This window comes from Condylura cristata, unplaced genomic scaffold, assembly GCF_000260355.1.
Source record: "Condylura cristata isolate star-nosed mole 26May11 unplaced genomic scaffold, ConCri1.0 scaffold00028, whole genome shotgun sequence".
NCBI lineage: Eukaryota > Metazoa > Chordata > Mammalia > Eulipotyphla > Talpidae > Condylura > Condylura cristata.
In genome coordinates this window covers 1,080,161-1,106,895 of record NW_004567129.1, presented here as the reverse complement: position 1 = coordinate 1,106,895, position 26,735 = coordinate 1,080,161, and the positions used below count along the sequence as shown (strand labels likewise).

Sequence of the window (26,735 nt, the reverse complement as noted above, 5' to 3'; positions counted from 1 at the left end):
GAATGTCTCTGGTCTATGGTTGTTCATTATTTTTGTTATTTTCTCGCCTGGTCCATTATACTCCTGCTATGAGTGAAACCATCGGTATTTTTCTTTCTCTTTCTGGCTTATCTCACTAAGCATGATCTTTTCCAGCTCCATCCAAGTTGCTGCAAGAATGCTACTTTTAGTAAAAGTAAATTGATTTTCAAAAGTTAAAAAAAAATTATGCACAGTTGACAGGAGAATTAGATTTTTAATGCTAAATATTAAATGAGTAAGTAGATTATTTTAAGAAACTTGAATGAGAAAATGTTAAAGGTCACCATAACCCTTCAGTACTCAGAAATGCACTAAGTTAATTAAGGGGTGATGTTAACAGAAAAATACACTTATAAAAATGAAAAAATTCATTGGTGTTTAAGAGTATGCGACTAATGTTTTAGTCTATTTGTATCAGTGACCCCTCCATAAATAATTGTGGCTCATGGAGGGATTTCATTTTGTTTCTGTTGGAATCTTTGAGGGCTCCTGTAAATAATATCCCTTTTCCCTTCTGGAGTTAATGAACCAATGGGTGTGTGAAGATTCAGATTAACCCTTTTATTGCATTAAAGCAGAAATTACACTTGCTAATTCCCTACCCATCAATCCACCTACCACCTATGTCTGGACTGAACCATTCCACTCCCAAGAAAGTTTAGGAAACTCTTGCATCTGCAAACGAGACCCAGTTAACCTGGGTCACTGTTTCCTACTGACTGGCCTAGGGAAAAAGGAGGAAAAAAGATGAAAATGTCCACTATGAAAATAAATCACCCCACCTCCCTGGGAGACAGATACTAGGGCATGTTTAGTAAAAGTGTAAAATGACAGGTAAGAGTGTTTAGTAAAAGCTCATATATCTAGAGTAAGATCAGTTGTTTCCACCCCTTCCACCTGTCTCAATTTCTCAGATTTGTATTGGTAGAAATATTTTGTGAAATTAGTTGAAATCAACTTCAGTTATCTAGTTGTGACCACAATAAAATGTCATTCTTGTCATAGGACTTATTTTTTTTTTGAAAATTAGATAAAAAAGGATCTTTACAGCCTTGTATAGTATCATTTCTTTAGATTGAAAAAAGGGGGATAAATACTTATGATTTATTGATTGTTTTGCCTGGTATTTCACTCTATCAATTCATAGTTTTATAAACTTGGTCACTTACCCAGTATGTGTTATAAGCAAGAATTATACTGACTGTGATTAGCATAAGATTCTCTCAATGGAATTCTAATCTAATGGAGATAAACACTTAAAATATTACTAATACTTGCTACCACAGAACCATTGGCAGAGTATTAATGGAGAAATCATTATTTAAGAAAACAATCTTCTATGCTAAAATATATTTATGAGGATTTTGGAAGTTTTGCTAAGGAAATCCTTTTTCATAAACAATTTACTGCCTTTCTCATGAGTATCAAGCTAGTCATTTCAAATAAGCTAAAGTTACATGGTCAGATTTAGCTCTGAGCTATATTTTTTTCATTGCTTGCTCTTAGTTGTGTTAACTATTTTAGGATTAACTTTTGTTTTTTGAAGCCTTCATACTGCTTCCAAAGAGATGGCAACTGTAAAGTCAATACTTACTAAATATCTTCAGTGAAAATCAAGGAATCTATTCTTTACTTGTGAAAACTTTATTTACATTGTAGAGCCAAAGTGTGAGCTGTGTGCATAGAGAACCCTCTCAGGCCTTGGGGAGCACACAGTGAAAAGTCAGGCCATCAAGGTTGTCTCTGCGCTGTCATTTCCTCCCTACTTGTAAAGATTACCTGTTTTATTCTGTTCCTTCAGAAGTTATATTCAAGGCTTATATAAGCCCACAACTAAGGGTTAATGATCAGTCTTTTTAGGTTTATCATCTAAAAGAAGCAAGAATGGGCCAATTTTATTTTAAAAGTTAACTTACTGCCTATATAATTTCAAGAAAGGGGCTACTAATCACAACAGAATATTGATCGTGTTACTGTGATACTATAGTTCAAATGTCCTTTACTTGCGGGGTAAAATCTTAAAAGTGTGCTCTGTAGGATAATGGGTAAATAAATGCCAGGATTTAACAGGAGTGATTATGTTATGAAAAGTTATAGGTAAGATTAAAAAGTTTAATGTGCTACAGCAAAAGCAGGTTGCATTATCTTACCATTAAATTTACATTTTAAAAATGTGAAGCAAACACTGAAACTCATCAGTTATGATTGTTAGAGTAAAAGAACTGTGATTCTTTTATTTTCCCAATTTGTCAGTACTGGGAGATTGCTTTTATAACTAGGGAAATATGTAAGGCAGTTCAACCTTATGGAGCAAAAATGTCTTTACAGGCAAAACACAAACTTTTCATTCTTTAATGTTTGTTCCCATTAAGACAACCAAGAAACATCATCAAACAGATCAAATAGTTCTTGGATGGATGGCTAAATACTGAGTTAGGTTTTTTCTGTCTGTCCTCATAATTCAAACTACAATGTTGATAATAGATGGAAAATGGAACTAGAAGATTCAAATTGATGTCTTTTTTAAAGCTGTACTTTTATTTGTTTTAATGTTACAGATTTATTTGAGGTTCCTAGATTATCAAATGGAGCACTCCAATGAATGCAAGAGAAACTTCGTTGCTGTTTACGATGGAAGCAGTGCCATTGAAAATCTGAAAGCCAAGTTTTGCAGCACTGTAGCCAATGATGTGATGCTTAAAACAGGGATTGGAGTGATCCGAATGTGGGCAGATGAAGGGAGTCGGCTCAGCAGGTTTAGAATGCTCTTTACTTCCTTTGTGGAGCGTAAGTAAATAATTCCCACAGCACTGAGATCTTACAGTTTTCTTTCACTCACAATACACGTCTTGGGTATACATGATAAAAACAAGTCATACAGGTTTAGAATAGCAAAGTTTCATTCCCTTTTCCCAACTAATTGACTGTAATGGGTGGAAAACAGTATGTGTAAACTGTAATACAAACTTATTATGAAGGAATTAACCTATAAGAAAGAGGAAATTTCTCAAGATTCTCAAAATTGGAAATAATTGTCAGTGGTATTAATTCAGCTTGGTGAATAATTTTGAATCTGCCAAAGCATGATCTCCAAAGACTTAGGATATGTTTTCTTTCTCTTAAGCTTTATTTTTAAGTGGTTTAATGTTATAAAAAGATATAGAAATAATACAGAATTCTCATACACACTTCATGCAGATTCCCCCAATGCTAACACCGTACAAGATCATAGTAAAATTGAAAATTGACATTGAAACATTAATAGCCCATATAGAAACCTTACGAAATAGCTCTGGCTTGCCATCAGCATCTTCCCGGTCCAGAGCCACACTCACAGTTGTCCTGTCTGCCTTAGTCTTCTCTGCCTGTGACAGTCCTCAGTCTTTCATGACTGGATGCATTTGAAGAGCTCCTGCCTCTTCTTTAGTAGGAGGTATCCATTTGGGACTGTGTGATATTTTCCAGAGGATTTGATTGAGGTGTTCTCTTCTGTCAAGAATAACACACAAATGCTGGTTTATTTTCTCATTACATGGAGCTTTGTCTTATATTAACTTCCCTTACGGCCTTGGAATACTGTCTGCCAAACTTCTTCACTATAAAGTTACTAATATTTTCCTTTCTGTTCATACCTTTGAGACTAGTCAAGTACCTTTTACCCTCTAATTTTCATATCCATTCATGATTTCAACCTGTGATATAGTTATCATCCTAGTTTTTGACCTAGTAGTTTTGTTTCCATCATTCTTTCGGCATTTAATGTCATTCTGTTATGAGGAAGAACTATTTTCACTCACTAATATTAGCATATGCTCAAAAATATTTACTTAATATATTTAACATGTATAAAAATGTGTTTATGATGCTCTCTAATACTAACATTTTGTTGCTCCAAGTCTCAGCTTTGATGTTGGACTCTCCTTCAAAGCCGCCTTCTTCCATGTGCCCGTTATTATGTTTTAAATGCAGCTCTGTACTTTCTGTCACAGAGATGTACTGGCTCAACTTGAGCTTTCCCTTGCCTCTGTCTAGAACTAACCATATTTCCAAGAAACCCTGTCTTACCTTACAGTGAGAAAGCTGACTTAAATAATCCACAACTGCTTTTCTCGATCCAAGTAAACAGAAAGTAAATTCCAAATTGAAATTATTCATTAGAAATTTCTGGACAGAGTACGTTATTTGTATAGTTTGTCTTTAACCTTATTGTTAAAACAGCTTTCCAGTTTCTTAAGTTACTTCTTTTCCTTTCATCATGGTTATGTAATTTATATTTAATGCACTGAACTGAAGACAGAGACTGCTCATTTGTAACTTTTTATATTTCCTTAGTTCCCCCCACATCATGGTTACTATAAATTGTTGTTACTTTTTGGATACCCAGAATATTGTTATGTTCCCAGAGAGCTATACAAAAAGTTATAATCAAATTGTCTTTTTTTTTTCATATTCACTGCCCCAGTCCCACCCCCATTCTCTGAATTCTCTCCTGCCCACTCTGTAACAAGTTTCCAGTGCATCCATCCGGATTGCTTTTTGGGTACATGACCTGATATGTGTGTCTTACACCCCCGTGCTCTTTGAACCCTGGTTGTTTCAATTCTTATATATCTTGGCAATAACTCCCTGTCAGTTTATAGAGATTATTCTAATTTTTTTAAAGATTTATTTATTTATGCATACAGAACTGGGGTACAGGCCAGAGGCTCAGGGGCATCAAGAGGCTTCACCAGAGACAGAGTGGGGAGCAGAACAGGCAGATCGACAAAGTACACTGCTGAGGGGAACAGCGGGTGGGTCAGGTCTGCCGTGCCATGTGGTCACCTCCGGGGCAGGCAGGGATTGAACTCATGTGGAAGTGGCTTAAGCTTCTTAGTGCTGTGCTTTAACCCGCTGCGCCACCAGGGAGGGCCGAGATTATTCTAATTTTTATAGCTGCAAAGTAATACAATATATGTACATACTTTACTCAGTATCCTGTTTATGGGCATATGTGTTATTTATGATATTTTGCAATGATAAGGGACATTATAATGAATAATGTTATGTTACATATATATTTTTTCATGTTCTTGGAGGTATTTCCTCTGGAAGTAAATGGTTGTTTTAATAGATAAGTCACATGTGCTTTAGTTAGATAACCTTCCAGAAAGATTGTATTTTTCTAATTTTGGTAAAATATACATAACATAAATTTACCCTCAGTCTTTAAGTGTCCAGTGACACTTAAATATTTAAAATTAAATATTTTCACATTATGTAAATATCATCACTGTCTATTAACAGGATTTGCATAACATCTCAAACTGAAACTGTACCGTTAAGTATTAATATTCCATCCTCCCTTCCCCCATAGCTGAATAACCTCTATTCTTTCTGTCTGAGTTTCTATATTCTAGATTCCATAGAAGTGGAATCATGCAATATTTGTCCTTTTGTGCCTGGCTTACTTACTTTACTTAGCATAATATTTTTAAAGTTTGTTCATGTTGTGGGGATCAGTTTCAGTACACTGTAAGACTGTGCAATGTTCATGGTATGGACGACAGCACATCTTACTTATCTGCTCTGCTGATGGACACTGCTACCTTTTAGCTACCGTGAATAACGCTCTATGAGCATTATTGCTGCAACTACTGTTTGCTTTGCTGCTCTTAGTTCTTCTAGGCATACGCCTAGAAGTGGAATTACTATGTCAGAGGCTTCACCAGAGACAGAGTGGGGAGTGGAACAGGCAGATTGAAGAAATACACTGCTGAGGGGAGCAACGGGAGGGTCAGGAGAGGTCTGCCACACTGTGTACACCACCTCCGGGAACAGGGATCGAATTCCCACTGAAGTGGCTGCAGCCAGCTTGCAGTGCTGCGTCCTTACCCATTGCACCATCAGTGAGGGCCCTGGCCAGAACTTGTAATACTGTTTTGAATAGAAGTATCTTGCCTGCTGATCTTTCTGAGGAGAAAGTTGTCATTCTTTTACCATTGACTCTGACATTAGCTGTGGAATTTTCATAATGGCCTTTACTACACTGAAGAAATTTTATTTTATTCCTAATTTACTGCACACTTTTATCATGAAGGGTAATTGAATTTTATCAAATGATGTCTTTTTTGGAGTTTGGGGTTCTTGGGTTCTCTCTGGGAAAGGTTTCACCAGAGCTCACCTTTCAGCAACATGAGGAGAGTTGGTCTGCAAGATAGACTGTTAATTTAAAGAACAGGTTTGTTAGGGAAAAGGACAGAGTAGTAAAGGACTTTTGCATAGGCACAAGCGGGCAGACAGAGCTGCCCCGAAAGAACATGTTTGCTGAGATTCCTGTATGGCTGCAGGCGGGCGGCCTTAAGAGAGCTTAGGGAGGTCAGTGCAGAGAAGCCCCAGCAGGTACAGGTCACGTGCAGGCTTTCCCTGCAGAGGGAGAGAGCAGGTGGGAAGAAGCACCTGCATAGGCACAGGTGGGCAGAAGATTGCTGCCCTGGGCCAGTGCAGAGACTGCCCTGATAGAGTCCTTTTCTCTTGGCGAGGGCTCACTCCTTGTGGGGTGGCGTGTTAGCTGCTGATTTTGGAGAACTATGTGGAATCTCACAGTGGCCCAATCTTTTATCTCTACCCTCTGGTCTGTGCTTCCGACATTCTGCTGCAGGCAGTATTCTGATTGATGCAGCAATCTGATATAGGAGTCTCTGTGACTGGGCTAACATTAGTTCCTTTTGCCCCCACCTCCTTGCACGACTCAGGTTTGAACCTGTGATGTCTCCTTCTATTCTTTTCCTCATCATCAGATACTTTTCCAGTTTGATTGGGATGATAGTTGTTTGGTTTTGTTTTCCTTTCCTTTCCTTACATTGATTAATTATCCTATGTTGAACAATACTTAACATTCCAGGAATAAATCCCATTGACCATGTTAGACAATACTTCTTAGTATGTTGCTGAATTCAGTGCTAGTATTTTTTGAGAATTTTTGCATCACTGTGCCTATGGGCTATTGGTCTGCGGTTTTGTTTATTTGTAGTATCTTTGTCAGACCTATTGAGTGTGAGAAGGAATCCTTCCTCTTCAGCTTTCTAGAAATATTTGAGGATTTGGTGCAAATTCTTGTGTAAATGTTTGGTAAAATTCACTAGTGAAATTATTTGGTCTAGATTCTCTTTGTTGAAAGGTTTTTTGCTTTTGTTTCAATTTTTTGATTACTGATTCAATCTCCTTGCTAAATACAGATTTATTTAGATTTTCTATTTTATTCTCTTTTGATAGATTGTGTATTTCTAGGAATTTGTCTGTTTCATCTAGCTTAGCAGTTTTTAGCATTCTTCTAATACTTTTTACATCTGCAAAATGTACACTGATGTCTGCACCTGCTTTTCTGATTTTAATTGAGTCTTTTTGTATCTGTTTTATTCTTAGTGCTAACTATAGGCTTATTAATTTGATCTTTTCAAAGAGCCAATTTTGGGTTTTATTTAATTTCTCTAGTTTTTCTATTCTCTATTTTTGTCTGCTTTATCTGTATTGTTTTAATACTTTTTTTTTAAAGATTTATTTATTTATTCATACAGAACTGGGGTACAGGCCAGAGATGCGGAGGGTGAGAGGATTCACCAGAGACAGAGTGGGGAGCAGAACAGGCAGATCGACGAAGTACACTGCTGAGGGGAGCAGCGGGCGGGTCAGGAGAGGTCTGCCGCGCCATGTGGTCACCTCCGGGGCAGGCGGGAATCGAACTCATGCGAAAGCGGCTTTAGATTCTCAGTGCTGTGCTTTAACCCGCTGCGCCACCAGGGAGGGCCTGTTTTAATACTTTTAACAAAGGCATAGAATTTTGAGTTTAGCTTGCTTTTCTTTTTCTACTTCCTTGGGGTTAACTTGTTAATTTGAGATCTTTCCTATAAATTTGGTATGTTGAGTTTTCTTTTCAGTTGACTCAAGGTAGATTCAAGAATTCATATGAATTCTTCTTTGACCCCCTGTTGGTTAGGAGTGTACAGTTAATTTCCTTATATTTGTGAATTTTCCAGTAATACTTATGCTAACTGATTTCTGATTCTATTCCATTATGATTGGAAAAGATGTATAGTGTCATTCTTTTAAAATTAAGACTCTCAGCTAACATATGGTCTCTTCAAAAGAGTTTCCATATGCACTTGAGAAAATTGTATATTCTCCTGTTGTTGGTTGGAGTTTTCTATGTATGTCTGTTTTGATCCAGATGGCTTATAGTAGTGTTCAAGCCTTTTTAAAATTGATCGTAAGTCATTATTTTAAGCAAAGTATTAAAATATTTATTATTATAGAATTATACAATGCTCCCTTTAATTGTAATGGTGTTTGCTTTTCTATTTTGGGGCTATGATTTTTGGTTGCTCTGTGTGTTTGTGTTTATAATACATGTTTATAATTGTTACATCTTCTTGGTGAATTAAACAATTATTATTACTATACCATGTCTTCCTTTGTCACTTTTAACAGTATTCACTTAAAGTGTACTTTTGCCTGTTATGTCTGTCAGCATCCCAGCTTTCTTTTGGTAACTATTTGCTTGGACTGTCTTTCTTGTTCCTTTTACTTTCAAATATTTCTATCTTTATATCTGAGCTAAGTAGCATAGAATACCATGTATTTGGTTGTCGTTTGTTGTTCATCCTGCTATTCTCTACCTTTGATTAAGGAGTTTGGTCCATTTATATTTAAAATAATCACTAAAAAGTGAGGACTTTTCCCACTTTGCTCTGTGTCTTCTGGCTTTGTTGTTCCTTGTGTCCTTCGTTACTGCCTTTCTCAAGTCTAGTTTATTTTTTGTAGTGATTATTTTCAATTTCCTTTTAAGTATAATCTTTAAATTTGTTTTCTTTGTGGTTATTCTGTTGATTTTGTGTTTTTGTGACTTATTTAAGCCTTTAAAAATCAGCCTCACTATTTTGTTAGCATGTGGAAACTCTTTTATAACAAACAATATTGTAGCTGATATACAGGTACTGACCCAGCTTAAAGAAGAAAAACTTAGAGGACAGATTTTAAGATCCTTTCCTCAAATTCCTGATAATTCAGATGAATAAATTCCCACTGGTAAAAATATGGTTCTCCTGCTTTTCTAGTTTATAAAAGTGCAAGCAGCTTGTCAGTACTTCCTAGCAACTATTTGTTGATCTTGCTTATCATAAGTGTAGGTCATGTTACAATAGCGCTGACAAAAATTTCTTTAAGAAATACCATCCTGTTTTTTTAACTAGGCTGTGTCCTGCCCTTACCTTTCATCTACACGTAGGTAGGACCGATTAGCCTCTCTCACGGGACCCTTTTCTTAGATGTGTCTCTCATGTAAAAAATATTAAAGACACATCCTAACTACAAAAATATTGTCTGGGTTCGTATCACAAATAGCTGTTGTCTTCATAAGACACTTGTTTTAGCTTTTTTACCCTGGCTGGTAAGTATGGCAAGCTATATGACTTTGCAATTACAAAATTTATAAATACAAAGGTCTAATTGTAAATTGTTACCAGATATTTTCTTGAGAAATTTTGGAATTAATAGTTTTTCCCTCTACTTATAATTTGAAAGTATATTATGACTTGCCAGATGGTCAGTTGGGTTATGAAGCCAGTGTAGCCTCCCAGCCTTCCTACCTGCATTCCATTAATTTTTTTAACAATTATCATATGAAATACTGTTTGAGGCTAAGAAGATACAAAACGGATTGGAACAGTGAGTCCCTGCTCCAAAGGATCTTATACTACTAGGTGAGGTAACATGTAAATGAAGCAAATAGAGGCTGGTTGTGACAAAGGACATTTGGGATAGAAAACGACAATCTTACTTGATTCTTATTAGCTATCCCGGTCACTTGTAGCAGGCAGGATCAGTAATGGGTAGGTAGTCCTAGAAAGTATGTCCTTTGAGTTTATCCTGGAGGGTCAGATTGGTAGATTGTAGGAGACAAAAATATTAACTGCACTGTTATTGCAAACAAAAGGCAATAGAATGAAAAAGGCATAGAACCAGTCTAATGTGGGCCAGAAAGGAGTGGAACAGAGTTGAGACGAATAAGCTGGCAAGGTAAAATAAAACTAAAACTCAAAGGTCTTAAAGGCTTCATTTAGACCGAGTTACAGATGTTGTGGGTTGTCGAAGGGGTTTTTGGTACAAAATGACATCAGAGCTGTGCTTTAATTGGGGTGCGGAGGCCAGTTTGGAGGCTACTTCCACAGTCCAGGTGGGAAACCCAGGTGGTCTGAGCCAAAATAATAATGAGAAAGAAGAGTTGTAAAGAGAATTAACAAGACTTATTTACTAATCAAGAATGGAAAAAACAGGAGAATGAATCAGATATATCTGCATTTTGGTATCTAACTTCTTAGAAAATGAAAAGGGAAGAGATGAAAGGAAGAAAGTGAAGATGTTGAGCTGCTTTGAATACAGAGCACTCCCGGGCGATGGCAAGGTCAGGACTCAGTCGGGGCCGCTGCTGCTGTCCTGTGAACACATGACCTTGGTGGCACGAAACCTTTTTTTTTTACTTTGAGAAGTTTTCAAAACTGAAAATTAAAAAACAACCCTCCAAAAACTATTCCAAATAAATACACCTCAGTGCTGGATACAGAGATTGGTTAGCCACAAAGTCTGTTTGCTCTTTTCCTTCTGTGAGGTTATTCTCCATTTTCTATAGAAACTTTCCGTTATGGAGTCCCCCAGCTGCAGGCAGCCTGAGTTGCTGTACTACATTGTGAAACAGAGCCCAGATTTCAAAGACATGGCATGAAATAAAGAATGTAAAATACCTTACTAATAACATTTTATTTGGTAAGGTGTTAAAATGAGAATATTTTCCATTTTGTTTCAGGCTTCCCAGAATCACCACCACCCCCACCCCCGCCTTAGGTAATTTGCTAGGAGGACTCAGCATATACTTGTATTCACAGCCAAGACTTATTAGGCTCAGCAAGGGGGAAAGACTCTGGGTCTGGAGGCTTCCCAGGCCCCTCCCATGAGGCTCACTGAGCATGCTCCTTTCTCTGGAGCTGAAAAATACAGTAATGTGTACAGTGTTTCTGCCCACACAAGGCCCTGAGCAGCGCAACACCCAAGGTTTTTATCAGGCACTGGTCACACGCTGTCTGCCTTATGCGTGCCAAAATTGTGGACTGTAGAGGAAAGCGGTACTTAGCATAAATGGCACTGTCAGCACAAACACTGGGCACCAAAAATCCCCTTGCCACGCGGGGCTGCAGGGAAGCAAGTTCCCAGAAGCCACTGATGACAGACAGTCCTGCACGCAGGCCCTGCTAGTGGCGGCAGCCTTCAGCCACTTCATAGTCACTCTCTCTGCACTGATAGGTTGGGTCACATACGTGGTTAGTTAAATTCACTCCACCTGTTCCTTTTAAAGATCTTTTTATTATGGCTGCTCACTCATGTTTTAGGTTTACATTGTATTTGTTTTGCTCAGCACTGGTCTAAATCTTGTATGAAAATCTAACGTGTTTTAGGTTACCTTTTCGGTGTAAGCATTAATGCATTCTCCAGCTGTACAATGTGATAAATTGACAGATCAAAACCTCCTTTATGTGCTGTTTTAACAGTGAGTGACTGTGAAACTAAGTTGTCTGGCTGCAGTAGACCCAGCTTCATATCCCAAATTTAACTTTATTACCCAAGAACAAAAAAAAAATCCATCCTTCCAAAAATCACATGTGTGATCAAAATAAAGGATTTCATGGATTTTTATAAAACAAAAGTCCCAGTTTGAAAATCTGTTGATAAGCTCATTTTAGAACTCAAAATAGTTCATTTTTACATGCTTATCATTAATTCAGATTGCTAAACTGTTTCTTTTGTTCTCTTCTAAGCTGTTAATGATTTTTAATTGTTCTGAATCCATCCATGAAAACAGCATTTCAGAAGAGGTTTATATAAATGTACTAATTTTGTATGAGATTCACTTCATAGCTACCCATTGTAGATTGCAGATTGTGACTAAAATATAACTTGACTAGAAGAATGTTAAAGAATAAAGTGAGTTCTCCCAAGTACTAAATACTGAGATATTCCCTCTTTAAGAAGGGATATAGTTTTATGAAAATAATTTATAGGACTAAAACTGCAAAAGCAGCAGAAGATATTTTTGTTAGAGAAAATCCATAATAAGATTTTCAGTGACATATTGCCCAAGGGCCCCTGCGGACTTAGTTGAAGGACAGAACACCTTTCATCATTGCCATGTCTCTTCAGAAGTCTTAAGTAGGGAGCTCTTCAGGCTCTAAGGAGGGAGCAGTTCATAACTGGCACTATTTTTGCTTTATCTTTAGCCTTACTCATAAATACTTATGAGTCATTCATTGGATATATTTTTTTTAAAGATTTATTTATTCATACAGAACTGGGGTACAGGCCAGAGATACGGAGGGTGATAGGATTCACCAGAGATAGAACGGGGAGCAGAACAGGCAGATCGACGAAGTACACTGCTGAGGGGAGCAGCGGGCAGGTCAGGAGAGGTCTGCCACGCCTGATATATATTTTTTAAAGATTTATTTATTTATCCCTATAGAACTGGGGTACAGACCAGCGGGCAATGAAAGCATTCACCAGAGATAGAGTGGGTAGTAGAACAGGCAGATCAATGAAGTACACTGCTGAGGGGAGCAGTGGGCGAGACAGGAGAGGTCTGCTGTGCCATGTGGGTCAGCTCCCTGGCAGGGATCGAACTCATGCTGAAGCAGCTGTTGTCAGCTTGCAGTGCTGTGCCTTAACCTATTGTGCCATCAGGGAGGGCCCTGACAAATTTTTTAATTGAAGCATGTATTAGCATTCATATCAGTAACTGATTTTTCAATTCTTATTATAAACAGCAATGCTTGTCCATGTAAAAGGAACATTTTCCATAAACGTAATAACATATATTTGTAATTATAAATATAATAATGACATAACTCATGCATCTGCGAAACAAAATTTGGTAATATCATTGCTGCTTTCAAATTGCATTAAAGGTAGAAAACAGTTCTGTAGTATTCTATATAAAACTCGGGTATTTTCCACTCAGTATTCAACCCACTAAGAAACACTGAATAGAGAACCTATTTATTTCCTAGCACATTTGAACCTATAAAGAACCATCAGAATGCAGTCACATATGTTCTGTGGATAAACTTGAAAAGCTAATGATCATTTGATTCAGAAAATCAGAATACCAAGATGCTACATTGCTGTTTATAACCCTCACTCAACCTCCCCTAAAAATAGCTTCTCTTCCCTGAATTTCCTTTTGTGAACTGGATTTAAAAAGTAGAATTAAAATTCAACATAAAATATGACAGAGTCTATAACAGAATTGTGGTATGGGATATAAACAAAAACTCCAGTTTTAATAATGAGAGACTTAGAAATTAGTCTGTGTTCTCTAGGTTGCATATGTTAGAGTACATATACTATGTAATATAATTTGATGATACTTCACAACAGAAGTGTTAAACAACATAGCACTATACATTTCATTGGCTTTTCTGTCATTAACCACTTTTGTATCATGTAATACTTAATAGTTTAAATGCTACAATTTGACAGGTTAACAGTCTAAATTACTATTCACTTTTTTTTTTTTTTTGCATTTCACTTGAAGACAGAGTATCAGTGTGATTGAGACCACTAATTGCATAGCCTTATCAGATTTTAGAGCCAGATATGGGGGATACCTTGTAGTCCACCCCACTCATTCTGAAAGAGAGGCTGTGACTCAGAGGTTAACTGTCTTAAAGTATTGGGGTTTAAGTATTGGATGGGTTACTTCTGATTACTCACCCACCGTTCTCTCTGCTCTCTGCCCACGTGCAGTTTCCCCAGTCACAGCTCGTAGCTGTTTTAGACTTCCTACACATAAGAGCTACTTGGGGCTCATTGAACTGTAGTGCGTATGTACTCAGCAAGCTTAGGAGTTTAGTAAGGGGACTGTTTCATCATATGTAGATCAAAATCACAGCTAATCGCCATTTAGCTTACAGTGGGATAAAAAAAGATCCTAGATCTTAATGATTAACCACAGATTATTATGCTGCTATGTGGAATTTACACAGGTAATACCTTGTAGAGAATCCTGCCTTGTTCTCTACAAGGGACCTGAGGCAGTGCACAGGCGAGCCTGGTGCTGGGAATTTCACAGGGACAACTCTGAGAGGAGACAACTAACATTGTACAAAAATGAACAGTGAGGGCCCTCCCTGGTGGCGCAGCGGGTTAAAACACAGCATTAAGAAGCTGAAGCCACTTCAGCATGAGTTCGATCCCCACCTGCCCCGGAGGTGACCACATGGCGCGGCAGATCTCTCCTGGCCCGCCTGCTGCTCCCCTTGGCAGTGTACTTCGTCAATCTGCCTGCTCCCCGCTCTGTCTCTGGTGAATCCTCTCACCCTCCGCATCTCTGGCCTGTACCCCAGTTCCATATGAATAAATAAACAAATCTTAAAAAAAAATGAACAGTGATCTGGAATGTGTATAAATATGTGAATTTTTTAAAAGGAGATTGTGTTCTATAATAACAGCAGTCCTGTATATTTTCTGTTAACCTCCCTTATTAGTTTGTTTTAGGATTTTTCTGGGAACCCAGTAAACAACACCTGTTTTTCCAGCTCATGTTCATGGTCAAGTGAAAAGCTGACAAAAGGGACCAGGCAGGTGGATATCAGGTCACCAGTTTGGTTACTGGCGCTGCAGTGGGCAGGTGTGACTGGGAATGCCAACACTGTCTAAGCCTAAAGAGAGAGCCTTCTCTTTCAAGGCAAAGAAATATTCCAACATGGCTATTATTTTAATGAGGTTCATTGTATAATTATTAAAAGGAAAGTAACAGAGGCTTATTAGTCCAGTAATTGTAGATATATTCATCTTAAAAAGAACATATAAAGAGAAAATATTAAACTATTTGAGGGGTCTTCCTAGAGGTAACAGGTGTTAAGTGTCAGCACTATGAAGCTATCTGGGGCCCCTGTAGCACGAGTGATCCCCGGCCAGGGAGTTGACCCACATGGCGCAGCAGACCTCTCCTGTCCTGTCCGCGGCTCCCCTCAGCAGTGTATTTCAGCAGATCTGCCTAGTCTGCTCCCCACTCTATCTCTGATGAATCCTCTTAACCCTTTTCCCCCACACTTTTAGCCTGTGCCTCAGCTCTTGTATACATAAATAAATAAATCTCTTTTTTTGAAAATATTTATTTATACATACAGATCTGGGGTACAGGCAGGCCAGAAGCGTAGCGACGGTGAGAGGATTCACCAGAGACAGAGTGGGGAGCAGAACAGGCACATGTACTGAACCACACTGCTGAGGGGAACAGTGGGCGGGTCAGGAGAGGGCTGCCATGCCATGTGGGTCAGCCCTGGCTGGGGATCGAACTCACACTGCAGTGGCTGCTGAGAGCTTCATAATGCAGAGATTTAACCTGTTGTGCCACCAGGGAGAGCCCCAAGTAAATCTTTTTTAAAAGTATTTGAGGTCAGTAAAGTATAAAGCAATATTTTTGTCTCCTTCCTTGATGAAATATGTATCTTCTGAAAATGAAGAAGTAGAATTTTTAGGCAGATAATATGATTTATCTGGTATATTTTAGAAGCTAAAGCAACTAGTTGGTTTTAGAGACTTCTGTCACATCTCTCTGTCTTTTGCTTAGTAGGAAAAAGCTGTCTCACTTCTGCTTTTTAGGCTCCAATTATTTCTTCACACTGAAATACATTGTATTACTATGTTTGCATAGTAATATCTCTGAACTAGAACTTTATTTCCTAACAGAAACAACACACTGAGTTGTAGTCTGCTATCACCGGTTTGTGCACGCCAGGACAGCTCAATGGAGGAGTATCTCACAGAGCCCACAGAGGGTTCCCCAGGCAGAGCGCTTCTCCAGAGGCAGAAGCCTCAGGATGACGAGAGTATGTCATCTCCAAGAAGGGGTCACTGGAGACATTCCAGTTTGAAAGAACAACTTAGACAAAATATGAACTTCCATGGGATCTATTCCTTTGTTGTTTTTTAAAAAAGAATTTCATTTGAAAGAGTCATGTTTTTCTTTTTTTCTGTGATACAATCTATATAATATAAAATCCACTATTTTAACCATTTGTATGTATGTAGGTCAGAGGCATTAGGTAGATTCATAATACTGTGTGGACATCAATCACCACATCCAACTCCAGAGCTTTGTTATCATCCCAGATTGAAATTCTGTACCATAGAACTCATAATTCCTGCCTCCCCTGACAACCTCTATTTTACCTTGTTTCTATGAATTTGGCTACTCTACATACCTTATTGAAGTGGAATGAAAGAAGTTAATTTTCCTTTTGTGCATTTGCTTATTTGCTTTAGCATAAATGTTTAAAAGTCTGTCCTTGTGCCACTTTTAGGAATTTCATTCTTTTTTAAAAAGATTTGTTTATTTATTTATGCTTATAAGAACTGGGGTACAGTCTAGAGGTGTGTGGCCGGGGAGGGGGGGTGAGAGGATTCACCAGAAACAGCGTGAGGAGTAGAACAGGCAGATTGATGAAGTACACTGCTGAGAGAAGCAGCGGGTGAAACAGAAGTCTGCTGTGCCGTGTGGGTCAGCTCCCTGGCAGGGATCATACTCCTGCTGCAGTGTCTGTGGAGAGCTTCACAGTGCTGCGCTATAACCCATTGTGCCATTAGGGAGGACCCTCATTCTGACTTTTAAGGCAGTGTGTGTTACTCTGCGTGCACCACAGCGTGGTGTTCGGTGCATCTGTGGATGTTTAGCTGTTTCCAAACTAGCGTGACTGACGCTTTACAAATATCTGTGGGTGTCCCTACTTTCAGTTCTCTTGGGTATATGCCTAGAAGTAGAATTACTGCCTCTGTGGTAATCTGAGTTTTTGAAAGACTCCATATGGTAGACTGTAGTGTTTTACCTTCCAACTAGCAATACCTTTTCTTTTACAGTTTTGAAACAGTTTACCAGGCTGTAAAGTAGTTCCATACGCTCCACAGGTAATATATTCATGTTGCTCTTACATTTACAACAGTGCTTGGTGTAAGTTTACATGAACCAGCATCAGGGGCTATTGGCCTTTTCTTGCAGTTTGTGTAGTGATGATGTATTCATGGCAAGGTCTTTGAGGCAAGATGCTGACTTCATAAAGCTCAGTGTACAGTAAAACAAGGTGAGTTCATAACCTGTATGCTTTCCATTCTTAACAACAGTTTTCTTTTTTTCTACAGCTCCCTGCACAGGAAACACTTTCTTTTGCCATAGCAACATGTGCATCAATAATTCTTTAGTCTGTAATGGTGTCCAAAACTGTGCATACCCTTGGGATGAAAATCATTGTAAAGGTAAGTCCACAGGCAAACACTGACATTTTTGAAAGATAGTAGCTCTTACCTTTTATTTGAAAAGACTTGAAACGTCCTTTTGACAACTGCATCTCTCTTCTAGCAAAAACAACAACAATAGAATGCATAGGATATAAATGTTCTTGTGTCTTTTTAATTGAACCTTTTTTTATTGACATAAAATTGGTTTACAACACTGTATATATTTAGGGGTATAAAATCAGACCTCTTCGATGTGTATTACACCCACCACTAAAGCACTAGTATTCCTCTCCCATAACCCCCTTCGCCCCTTACTCATTTTTCTCTCCGACCTTACCCACCCTTTCTGGGAACCTCAGTGTTTCAGTCAGATTTCCAGTGTTTATCCAACCCTTTGTTTTGTTTGCTTATATCCCACATGTGAGTGAAATCATCCTGTATTGTCTTTCTTCTTTCTTGTTTTTCTTAGCATGAACCCATGCAGTTCCACCATGTTGTCAGAAATAGCAAACTTTCATCATTTTTCACAGCTGTGCTGTATTCCATTATGTATGTATACCACATCTTTATCCACTTGCCTGTTAGGTGTTAGAGCGCTTAGGTTGTTTGCATAACGTAGCTATTGTAAATAATGCTGCAGTAAACACAAAAGTGCATGTATCCTTTCAAGTTAGTGTCTTTGCATTCATATAGTAGAAATTACATATATATATATATATATATATATATATATATATATATATATATTTTAACTCCATGCATTTCCCCACTGGGGCTATTCTAGTGTACATTCCTTTCCAATATTTGTTGTTCCTGGCTTTTTTTTTGATAAGGGCCATTCACATGGATGTCAGAAGTGCCTTCGTGTGGTTTTGATTTCCTGGTTGATAAATCATGGTGAATAGTTTATTCATTTGCCTATTGACCATCTTTGTGTCTTTTGTTGCATTTCATCAGTTCTTTGTATATCTCACAGCACATTTTTTATATTGATTTTGTAAACTGCCACTTCACTGTACTGATTTATTGTTTCTAATAATATTTAGTGTACTCTTTAGGGTGTTCTGTGTACTATTACATCTGCAAATAGTGATGGTTTTACTTCTCTTCCGGTTTGTATTCCTCTTGCACACTTCTCTTCATAATTGCTCTGGTTTGGACTCCCAATACCACGTTGAATAGTACTGGTTAAAGTGCACATCCTTGTCTTATGCCTGATCCTAGAGAAAAGACCTTCATATTTTCACCAGTGAGTTGATATCGGTATGGATTTGTCACATATGGCATTCATTGTGTTATCAGTCCTCTCTCTCCCCATTTTACTGAAAATGTTTATTGATGTTAGAAAATCTTTATTGATGAATCAGACATATCTGCATCTATTGATAAGATCATATGATTTTTATCTTTTATTGTTAATGAATGACATTGATTTATGACTGTTAAATCTTCCTTGCCTCCTTAAATTAAATCTCATTTGGTTATGATATTTGATCCTTTTAATGTATTGCCAAATGCAATTTGCTAAGACATTTTGAAGCAGTTTGCCTTTATGTTCATCAGGGATATTGGTCTATAATTTCCATTTTTTTGTGATGTCATTGCTTTTGATACAGGGTAACCTTGACCTCAAAACTGTACTTAGGCCCTCCCTGGTGGCGCAGCGGGTTAAAGCACAGCACTGAGAATCTAAAGCCACTTCCTCATGAGTTCGATTCCCGCCTGCCCCGGAGGCGACCACATGGCGTGGCAGACCTCTCCTGACCCGCCCGCTGCTCCCCTCAGCAGTGTACTTGGTCGATCTGCCTGTTCTGCTCCCCGCTCTGTCTCTGGTGAATTCTCTCACCCTCCGCATCTCTGGCCTGTACCCCAGTTCTGTACAAATAAATAAATAAATCTTTAAAAAAAAAAAAAACTGTACTTAGAATCCTTTACTCCTCTTCAATTTCTTTTGAAAGATCTTGAGAAAGATAGGTGGAACTCACTAGCAAAGTCATCTGATCTGGGCTTTTGTTTGGGGAGATTTTGATTACTATTTTAATATCCTGTTTGATCAGGTTTTCTGTTCTTCCTGATCCAGGGTTTTAATATTACATTTTTCTAAACATTTTTCAATTTCCATTTATTGGCATAGTAGTCTCTTATGATCATCTGTAACTGTGGTAACTTTCCTTGTTCTTTCTGATTCAATTAATTGTTTTCTCCTTTTTTTCTTTGTGAACCTAGTTTGGAAGCATTTCTCTTGTTTCATGGAAATAGCTTTGATCATGTGAACTGTGTTTTTAATATCTGCTTTGGGTTTTGCTTGTTCTTCTTGTTCCTTGTTCCTTAAGGAACAGTACTGTATTATGTATTCAAGATAATCTTGTTTCTTGATGTGGACTTATATTGCTTTATCTTACCTCTTAGTAGTCTTTTGATGTGTTCTATAGTTTCTAGATTTACATGTTGCCATTTTTGATTGAGGTATTTGTTCATTTCCTTTTTATTTCCTCATTAACCCAAGTAAGTAGCATGTTTTTAACCACCACATTTTTGAGGTTTTTTTTCACTCTTTCTTGGGTCATTTATGCATTTCCAGTTCAGTAGCATTGTGATTAGGAAAATCATCCTTGACATGATTTCAACCTTCATGTCTTTATTGACATTGTTTTCTGGCCCAGTGTGTAGTGTATCATCAAAATTGTCCCACGTTCACTTCTAGGGTATCTCAATGTGGTTTTGATTTGCATTTCCCTGACTATAAGTGATAATGAGCATTTTTTTCATGTCTGTTAGTCATCTGGGTGTCTTCTTTGGAAAAGTCCTTATTTAGCTCTTCTTCTGACTAGGTTCTGTTTTCTTTTTGTAAAGTTAATGAGTTCTTTGTCTGTCTTTTGTCTCAGTCTCTTGTCAGATAGATGGTGTGTAGATATTTCTCCCTTTCAGTAGGGTGCCTTTTTGTTTTAGTGATGTTTTTTGTTTGTTTTCAATAATTTCTTTTAGTCAGAGTGGAGAGCAGAACAAACAGATTTACTGAAATACAGTACTAAGGGGAACAGTGGGTGAGACAGCAGAGGTCTGCTGCACCATGTGTGGGATAACTCCCTGACCAGAGATTGAACTCAAGCTGTAGCAATGATAGCATTGAGACTTAACCCCTAGGCCTCCAGGGACGCCCTAGTGATGGTTTCTTTTTATATTATTTGTTTTCCTTGTTGCTGGGGGTGAATCAACAAAGGTATCTCTGAAGCTGATGTCATGGAGTATTTTATCTATGCGTTCTATATATTTCATGGTTTCAGGACTTCACCCGAGTCTTTTTTGCATTTTGAGTTGATTTTTGTGTGTGTGTATGTTGTGAGGTAGTGGTCTAAGTTCTATTCTTTTGCATGCAGCTGCTGTTTGGCTTTCACAGTAGCACTTGTTGAAGAGGATTTTCTTCCTTCAGTGTATTCTTAGCCTCTTTGTCATAACTTTACTGTCCATATAGCTGTGGGTTTATTTATGGGTTTTCAGTCTATTCTACTGGTCTGTGTGCTTCTGCTTCTAGTACCATCCTGTTTTGATTATTATAGCTTTGTAGCATACCTTGAAATCTGGAAATGTGATCCCACTATTCTTTTTTGTCAGGGTTTCTTTGGTTACTAAGAGTTTTTTGTGGTTCCATATGAACCTTAGTAATGCTGTTCAATTTCTTTGAAGAATGCCTTTGAAACTTTGATAAAAAGTGCACTAAATCTGTGTGTTGTGAATAGGTTGCCATTTTAACAATATTAATCTTTCTAGTCCATGAACAGGAGATTTCACCCATTTCTTCATGACTTCTATTTCTTTTAACATTGTCTCACAGTTTTAATAGTATAGGTCCTTTCCCTCCTTTGTTTAGTCCTAGATATTTCATTTTCAGGAGTAATTTTAAATGAGACTGTTTTCTTAATTTTTTCCTTCTGTAGCTCATTGTTTGCATATTGGAAGACAACTGACTTTTGTGTGTTGATTTTATAAACTGCCACTTTGCTGAATTTATCTGGTTTTTCAGTAGTCTTCAGGGTCCTTAATGTATGTTATGTCATCTATTAATAATGAGAGCTTCATTTCTTCTTTGCCTATTTGGATTCCTTTTGTATACTTATCTTACCTAATTGCTCTAACTAGGATTTCCAATACCATTTTGAATATTAGTGGGGAAAATGGATATCCTTGTCTTTTACAAAATCTTAGGAGAAAAGTTTTCAGTGTCTCACTTTTGAAAATGATGTGATATGTGTGTTCATCATCTATAGCCTTTTTTATATCAAGGTATGTTCCACTTATTCCCAGTGTTCATGGGTTTTCATAAGTGTATGTTTAATGCTATCAAATGCTTCCTTGACATCTATTGATACAACCATATGTTTGTTTGTTTGTTTTTTGTCTTTTATTTGTGTGATTAACTATGTTGATTGAGTTTTGGCTGTGCGCCATCCTTGTGTCCCTGGAAAAATCCCATGTGGTCATGGTGGGATGGTCTTTTTAATGCATTGTTGGACTCAGTTTGCAAAGACTGTGGAGAGGATTTCTGCATATGTGTTCATTAGAGAAATTGGTCTTTAGTTTCATTGTCCTGTGTTGTCTTTGTGTTCCATACTCAAAATATGTATTTGGAAGTATTCCTTCTTTCACAAATATTGAAAGGCATTTGAGCAAAATGGTTATTAGCTCATGTCGAAAGTTTGGTAGAACTCACTTGTGAAGCCATCTAGTCATGGCTTTTCATTTTGGGTAGAGTTTTGATTACTGCTTCAACTACCCTACTTGTGGTTGGTCTATTCAGTTCTGTTTCTTCCCTACTCAGTCTCAAATGGTTTATAATTCTAAACATTTTCCCATATCTTCTAGGTTATTGAACTTCACTAGCATACAAATGTGCAAATCCTCTCAATTTCTGTGATGTCTGTGGTAACTTCTCTTTCTTTTTGATTCTACTTATATGAATTTCTTCCTTCTTTTCTTTGTGACCCTTTCTACAGTAGTTTTTCTGGTTTTGTTCATTATTTCAAAGAATCTGATTTTGGTTTCATTAATCTTTTTAACTGCCTCTTTTATTTCTTTTTCATTTATTTCTGCTCTGATTTTTATTATTTCCTTCCTTCTAATAGCTTTTGGTGTTGTTTCTTCTTTGTTCCTTGACATGAGAAATAAGGTTATTTATAGGAACTCTTTCCACTTTCTTGATGTGAGCCTGTGCTGTTATATATTTTCCTCTTAATACTATTCTTGGTATGTCCCACAAGTTCTAGAAGGTTGTGTTCTCATTGTCATTACTCTCAAGGTATTTTTGATTTCTTCTTGGATTTCCTCATTAACCAAGTAGCCATTCAGTAATTTTTTATTTGATCTCCACTTATGAGAGGTTTCCCTGATCTTTCAAGGTTGATTTCTAGTTTGATATCTTTATGGTTAAAGAAGACCATTATCAGTCTAAATTAATTGTTTGATACTTGTCTTGTGACCCAATATGTCATCTGCCCTAGAGAATAGCCCATATGTACTTGAGAAAAATGTGGATGCAGATTTTTGTGGATGCAGTGCCCTAAAAATGTTTAATTAAACACCCTGTGGTATAATTCTTTGTTTAACGCTGTTGTTTCCTTATTCATTTTCTGTCTATTTGATCTGTTCTTTGGTGAAAGCAGGATGCTAGAGCCCCCAGTCATGGCATGTGTTTTTAGTAGGGCTCAGTAGTAAATTTTGAAATCCTTAACATTTTTCTTTCTTTTTCTGCAGAAAAGAAAAAAGCAGGACTATTTGAACAAATCACTAAAACTCATGGAACAATTATTGGCATTACATCAGGGATTGTCTTGGTCCTTCTCATTATTTCTATTTTAGTACAAGTGAAACAGCCTCGAAAAAAGGTCATGGCTTGCAAAACTGCTTTTAATAAAACTGGATTTCAAGAAGTGTTTGATCCTCCTCACTATGAACTGTTTTCACTAAGGGACAAAGAGATTTCTGCAGACCTGGCCGACTTGTCAGAAGAACTGGACAACTACCAGAAGATGCGGCGCCCTTCCACTGCCTCCCGCTGCATTCACGACCATCACTGTGGGTCGCAAGCGCCCAGTGTCAAACAAAGCAGGACCAACCTCAGTTCCATGGAACTTCCTTTCCGAAATGATTTTGCACAACCACAGCCAATGAAAACATTTAATAGCACCTTTAAAAAAAGTAGCTATACTTTCAAACAGGCACACGAGTGCCCTGAACAGGCTCTAGAAGACAGAGTAATGGAGGAGATTCCCTGTGAAATTTATGTCAGGGGGCGAGAAGATTCTGCACAAGCTTCCATATCCATCGATTTTTAATCTTCTAAGGTGATATTGACATTAATTATTAAGTATGTGTTATGCAGCCTACAGAGCATCCGTAATGTTTTCAGCAGCCAACCCTGCTCTTCTGTCAAAACTAGGAAAACTTTCATTTGCCACTAACCTATTGTAATGGTGAGGTTTTTATTATCAGGCAGCCTATATATGTTAAAACAACCAAGAAACTTAATCCATTCAATGAAGAAAATAATCATCTATGCTTGGTGTTATATAAACAAGCACCAGTTAAACAGTATTGGAAGAGGGGATTGGTTTTGTTGAGCCAGCCTCACGTTGCCTGTTAGTTTTAGCAACAGAAATGCTGCTCTTGATTGATACAGCTTACTCAATATTTTGATCCAAGAATAAGCTTAAAAATAAACTTTTCTTATGTAACTTTTTCTTTTCTCTAGTTTATTTGATAAGTCAGTACTTTTACCATTCAATTTCTTACATAAGTATCACTGGTTAATTTACCACTCAGTTTTCAATATGCACATTTGTTCTAGAATTTGTCACTATTACTAGTTAGTGTGGTGAGTGCTAATTAAGACCCAGAGTTACATTTCATCCGTTTCTTCTTGACTAATTTCTATACAGCTGCCTTTTAGTGACTTTATCCTTAGTTTACTTTATATGAGAGGCAAGTGATATGACTTTTCACCTTTAAGACATATTTTTGTCTTAGTTGTATTTTACTAGATAATTTTGTATTCCTGGGAAGTACACACCATTGTCAGTTATGACTATTAACCTAAAAAAGTTTAAAACGTCTCGAGAGCCTTTGAAATTTTCCCAAATTGGGTCATATTCAGTGATGCAACTCATGCATTCCTGTAAGCAACAAGTAATGTCATTCATTGGGGGAAGACCAATATTTAGGTTTATTTCTAGTGTTTCTCATCACTAGATTTCTGTTTCCTATTATTTTATAAAAAGATTATTTAACTCCCAATGTACTGATTTATCTTATGGCATATGGTAACCAGTGCTATATGACAAGTGAAAATTCCTAAAACCTTGTAAAGCCTTTAGCTTGCTTCTTACTTGGGACAATACATTTTTCTAGTTCTTACCTAGAATAACAACTTCCACTTTTTTTTAAACTGCACTTTTGACCTTATGTTTTTTATGGTATGTGAAACAATAATTTATAAACATGATATAAAAATTCATTGTTTTTTTAGACTTTTGATATTATTTGATACTGTACAAACTTTATTAAATCAAGATTAAAGACCTACATGACAGATTTCTCTTGGTGTTCACATTAGCAGCTTTGTATACAAATATGCTTGATGGAACTATACATGATAATTTATTGTAAAGACCTTTTGTGTGTACATAAGCTTTTTGTTTCCATTTGTTATTGCATCTAGTTTATGATACATTTTCACTGTGTGATATTTATTCTAAGTCACTACACAAATCTTATTAAAATCTACATTCTTACATCAGCCTTCAATCATGTTATTTATGACACTGAAATTCTAAGTCTTAAGATACGTATAGAAAGGAATCCATTTAAAAAATTTGGACTAATGTAGACATGCCATTTTAAAGGAAACATATTCTTGTTTTCTGTATTTTTGTAAATTCTCAATGAAATGAGAAATTGAAGTTTTACTGGATTTCTTTAGTTCTTAATGTGATTTCTCAGATTAGTGAAAGCTGTGATTTAAATCTCATACAAAGATATATTCTCCCTCAAATTTTGCATTGCTTCTATCACATATTTCATTTTTTAAAAAAGCATATAATATCCAGGTGAAAGGAAAGCCCACACATGGCATATTCATTTTTAAGTTTAATTCAGCATAGTTTCCTGCTTTAAAAATATAACTTGGGAAGGTAAAAAGACTTAATGAATGTAGTTTTCAATGAATTAATGAACCAGAGCCAGATTAGATAGCTAAATTCTTTCATTAGCTATATTGAATAGGTATTTTAGTAGGTAACTTATACCAGGCAATATTTGAGTGGTATAGTAAGTATTTAATATAACTGTGATCTCATTTTTCTTGACGATGAAAGGAAATTAGCATATTTTCTATGTGAAATTATATCCAATGTAAAAACAGCTGTTATAAATACATCTTTAACATCTAGGTTATTGTAGACAATAAAACAGTAAACATAACTACATTATAGCTATAGTCACTTGTAACTATATATTTATTTTGAGATTTGTAGCCTATCTTATTTTAAAAGGGCATGAAGAGGTCTACCAAATATAGAACCTTTCAAAGAGACATTTTACATTAAAATAGAAAATTGGTTTTAATAGTTGCAGGCAATTCAACAAATAATAAATTTCATTTTAACTTTTCTAGCTTTTAAAACAAATGAAATACTTCATGTTTTTCACAGTAGAAAATCCAAACTTATCTGCAGAGGCTAGTTTTCAAGAAAGAAAGGGTCTTCATATATATTGACATTTTCTGATAATTTTTAAAAGATGTAAAAGCAAACCAGTCAAAATGGTGAAGGCTCATCTTAATGTAGTCTAGGAGCATTGGTTTCTGATCAATCTGCTGCAAGGATAGAACTAAAGAACCAGATGATCAATAGCTAAGCCAGCCTTAAACTAATATACTATCAACCTTTATTGAGCTATACATTCTTATTAGATCTCACTTCTTAGTCAAACCTTTGGCAATATCCAATGGGAAGAAAAAAGGAACTAATGAATTTTATACATTAGTACCATAATAATGCTAATTTGGTGTATAGTCTTCATCTTTGAGGTCAATAAGGAAAATTCACAAATTGTTTATTAAAGTGAAAGCCATAAATTTTAGTAATAGAGGATGGAATTTAGCTAACTTGTGGAAGTTTTTAAACTTCACTGAGAAAGTAGTCCCTATGTTAAATATGAAACCAAAACTGCAATTCTAGAGGAAGACTGTCTTCAGTAACATCAAGCTGACCTCTACAGTACTGTCATTAGCTTCCATCTGTGACCTCTGATTGTGAAGTTAACAAAAGATAGCAACCCCCAAGCACACACAATTTGCAAAACACCCAATCCTGACTTTAAAGTTATGTAGGGATAAAGTATGGAGT

At 36.8% G+C, this 26,735-nt stretch overlaps 1 protein-coding gene across 1 annotated transcript in view; it reads left to right on the top strand.

Moving 5' to 3' along the window:
* Nucleotides 1-24,044, top strand: part of NETO2 (neuropilin (NRP) and tolloid (TLL)-like 2) — a gene marked incomplete at its 5' end in the record, with an annotated part of 43,445 nt that extends 19,401 nt beyond the window's left edge. Inside the window, 3 exons of the mRNA XM_012730449.1 lie at nt 2,580-2,808; nt 17,242-17,355; nt 23,086-24,044. Coding sequence (XP_012585903.1) covers nt 2,580-2,808; nt 17,242-17,355; nt 23,086-23,666 — 924 coding nt within the window. The remainder of the gene's footprint in view (nt 1-2,579; nt 2,809-17,241; nt 17,356-23,085) is intronic.
* Nucleotides 24,045-26,735: the final 2,691 nt, after the last annotated feature.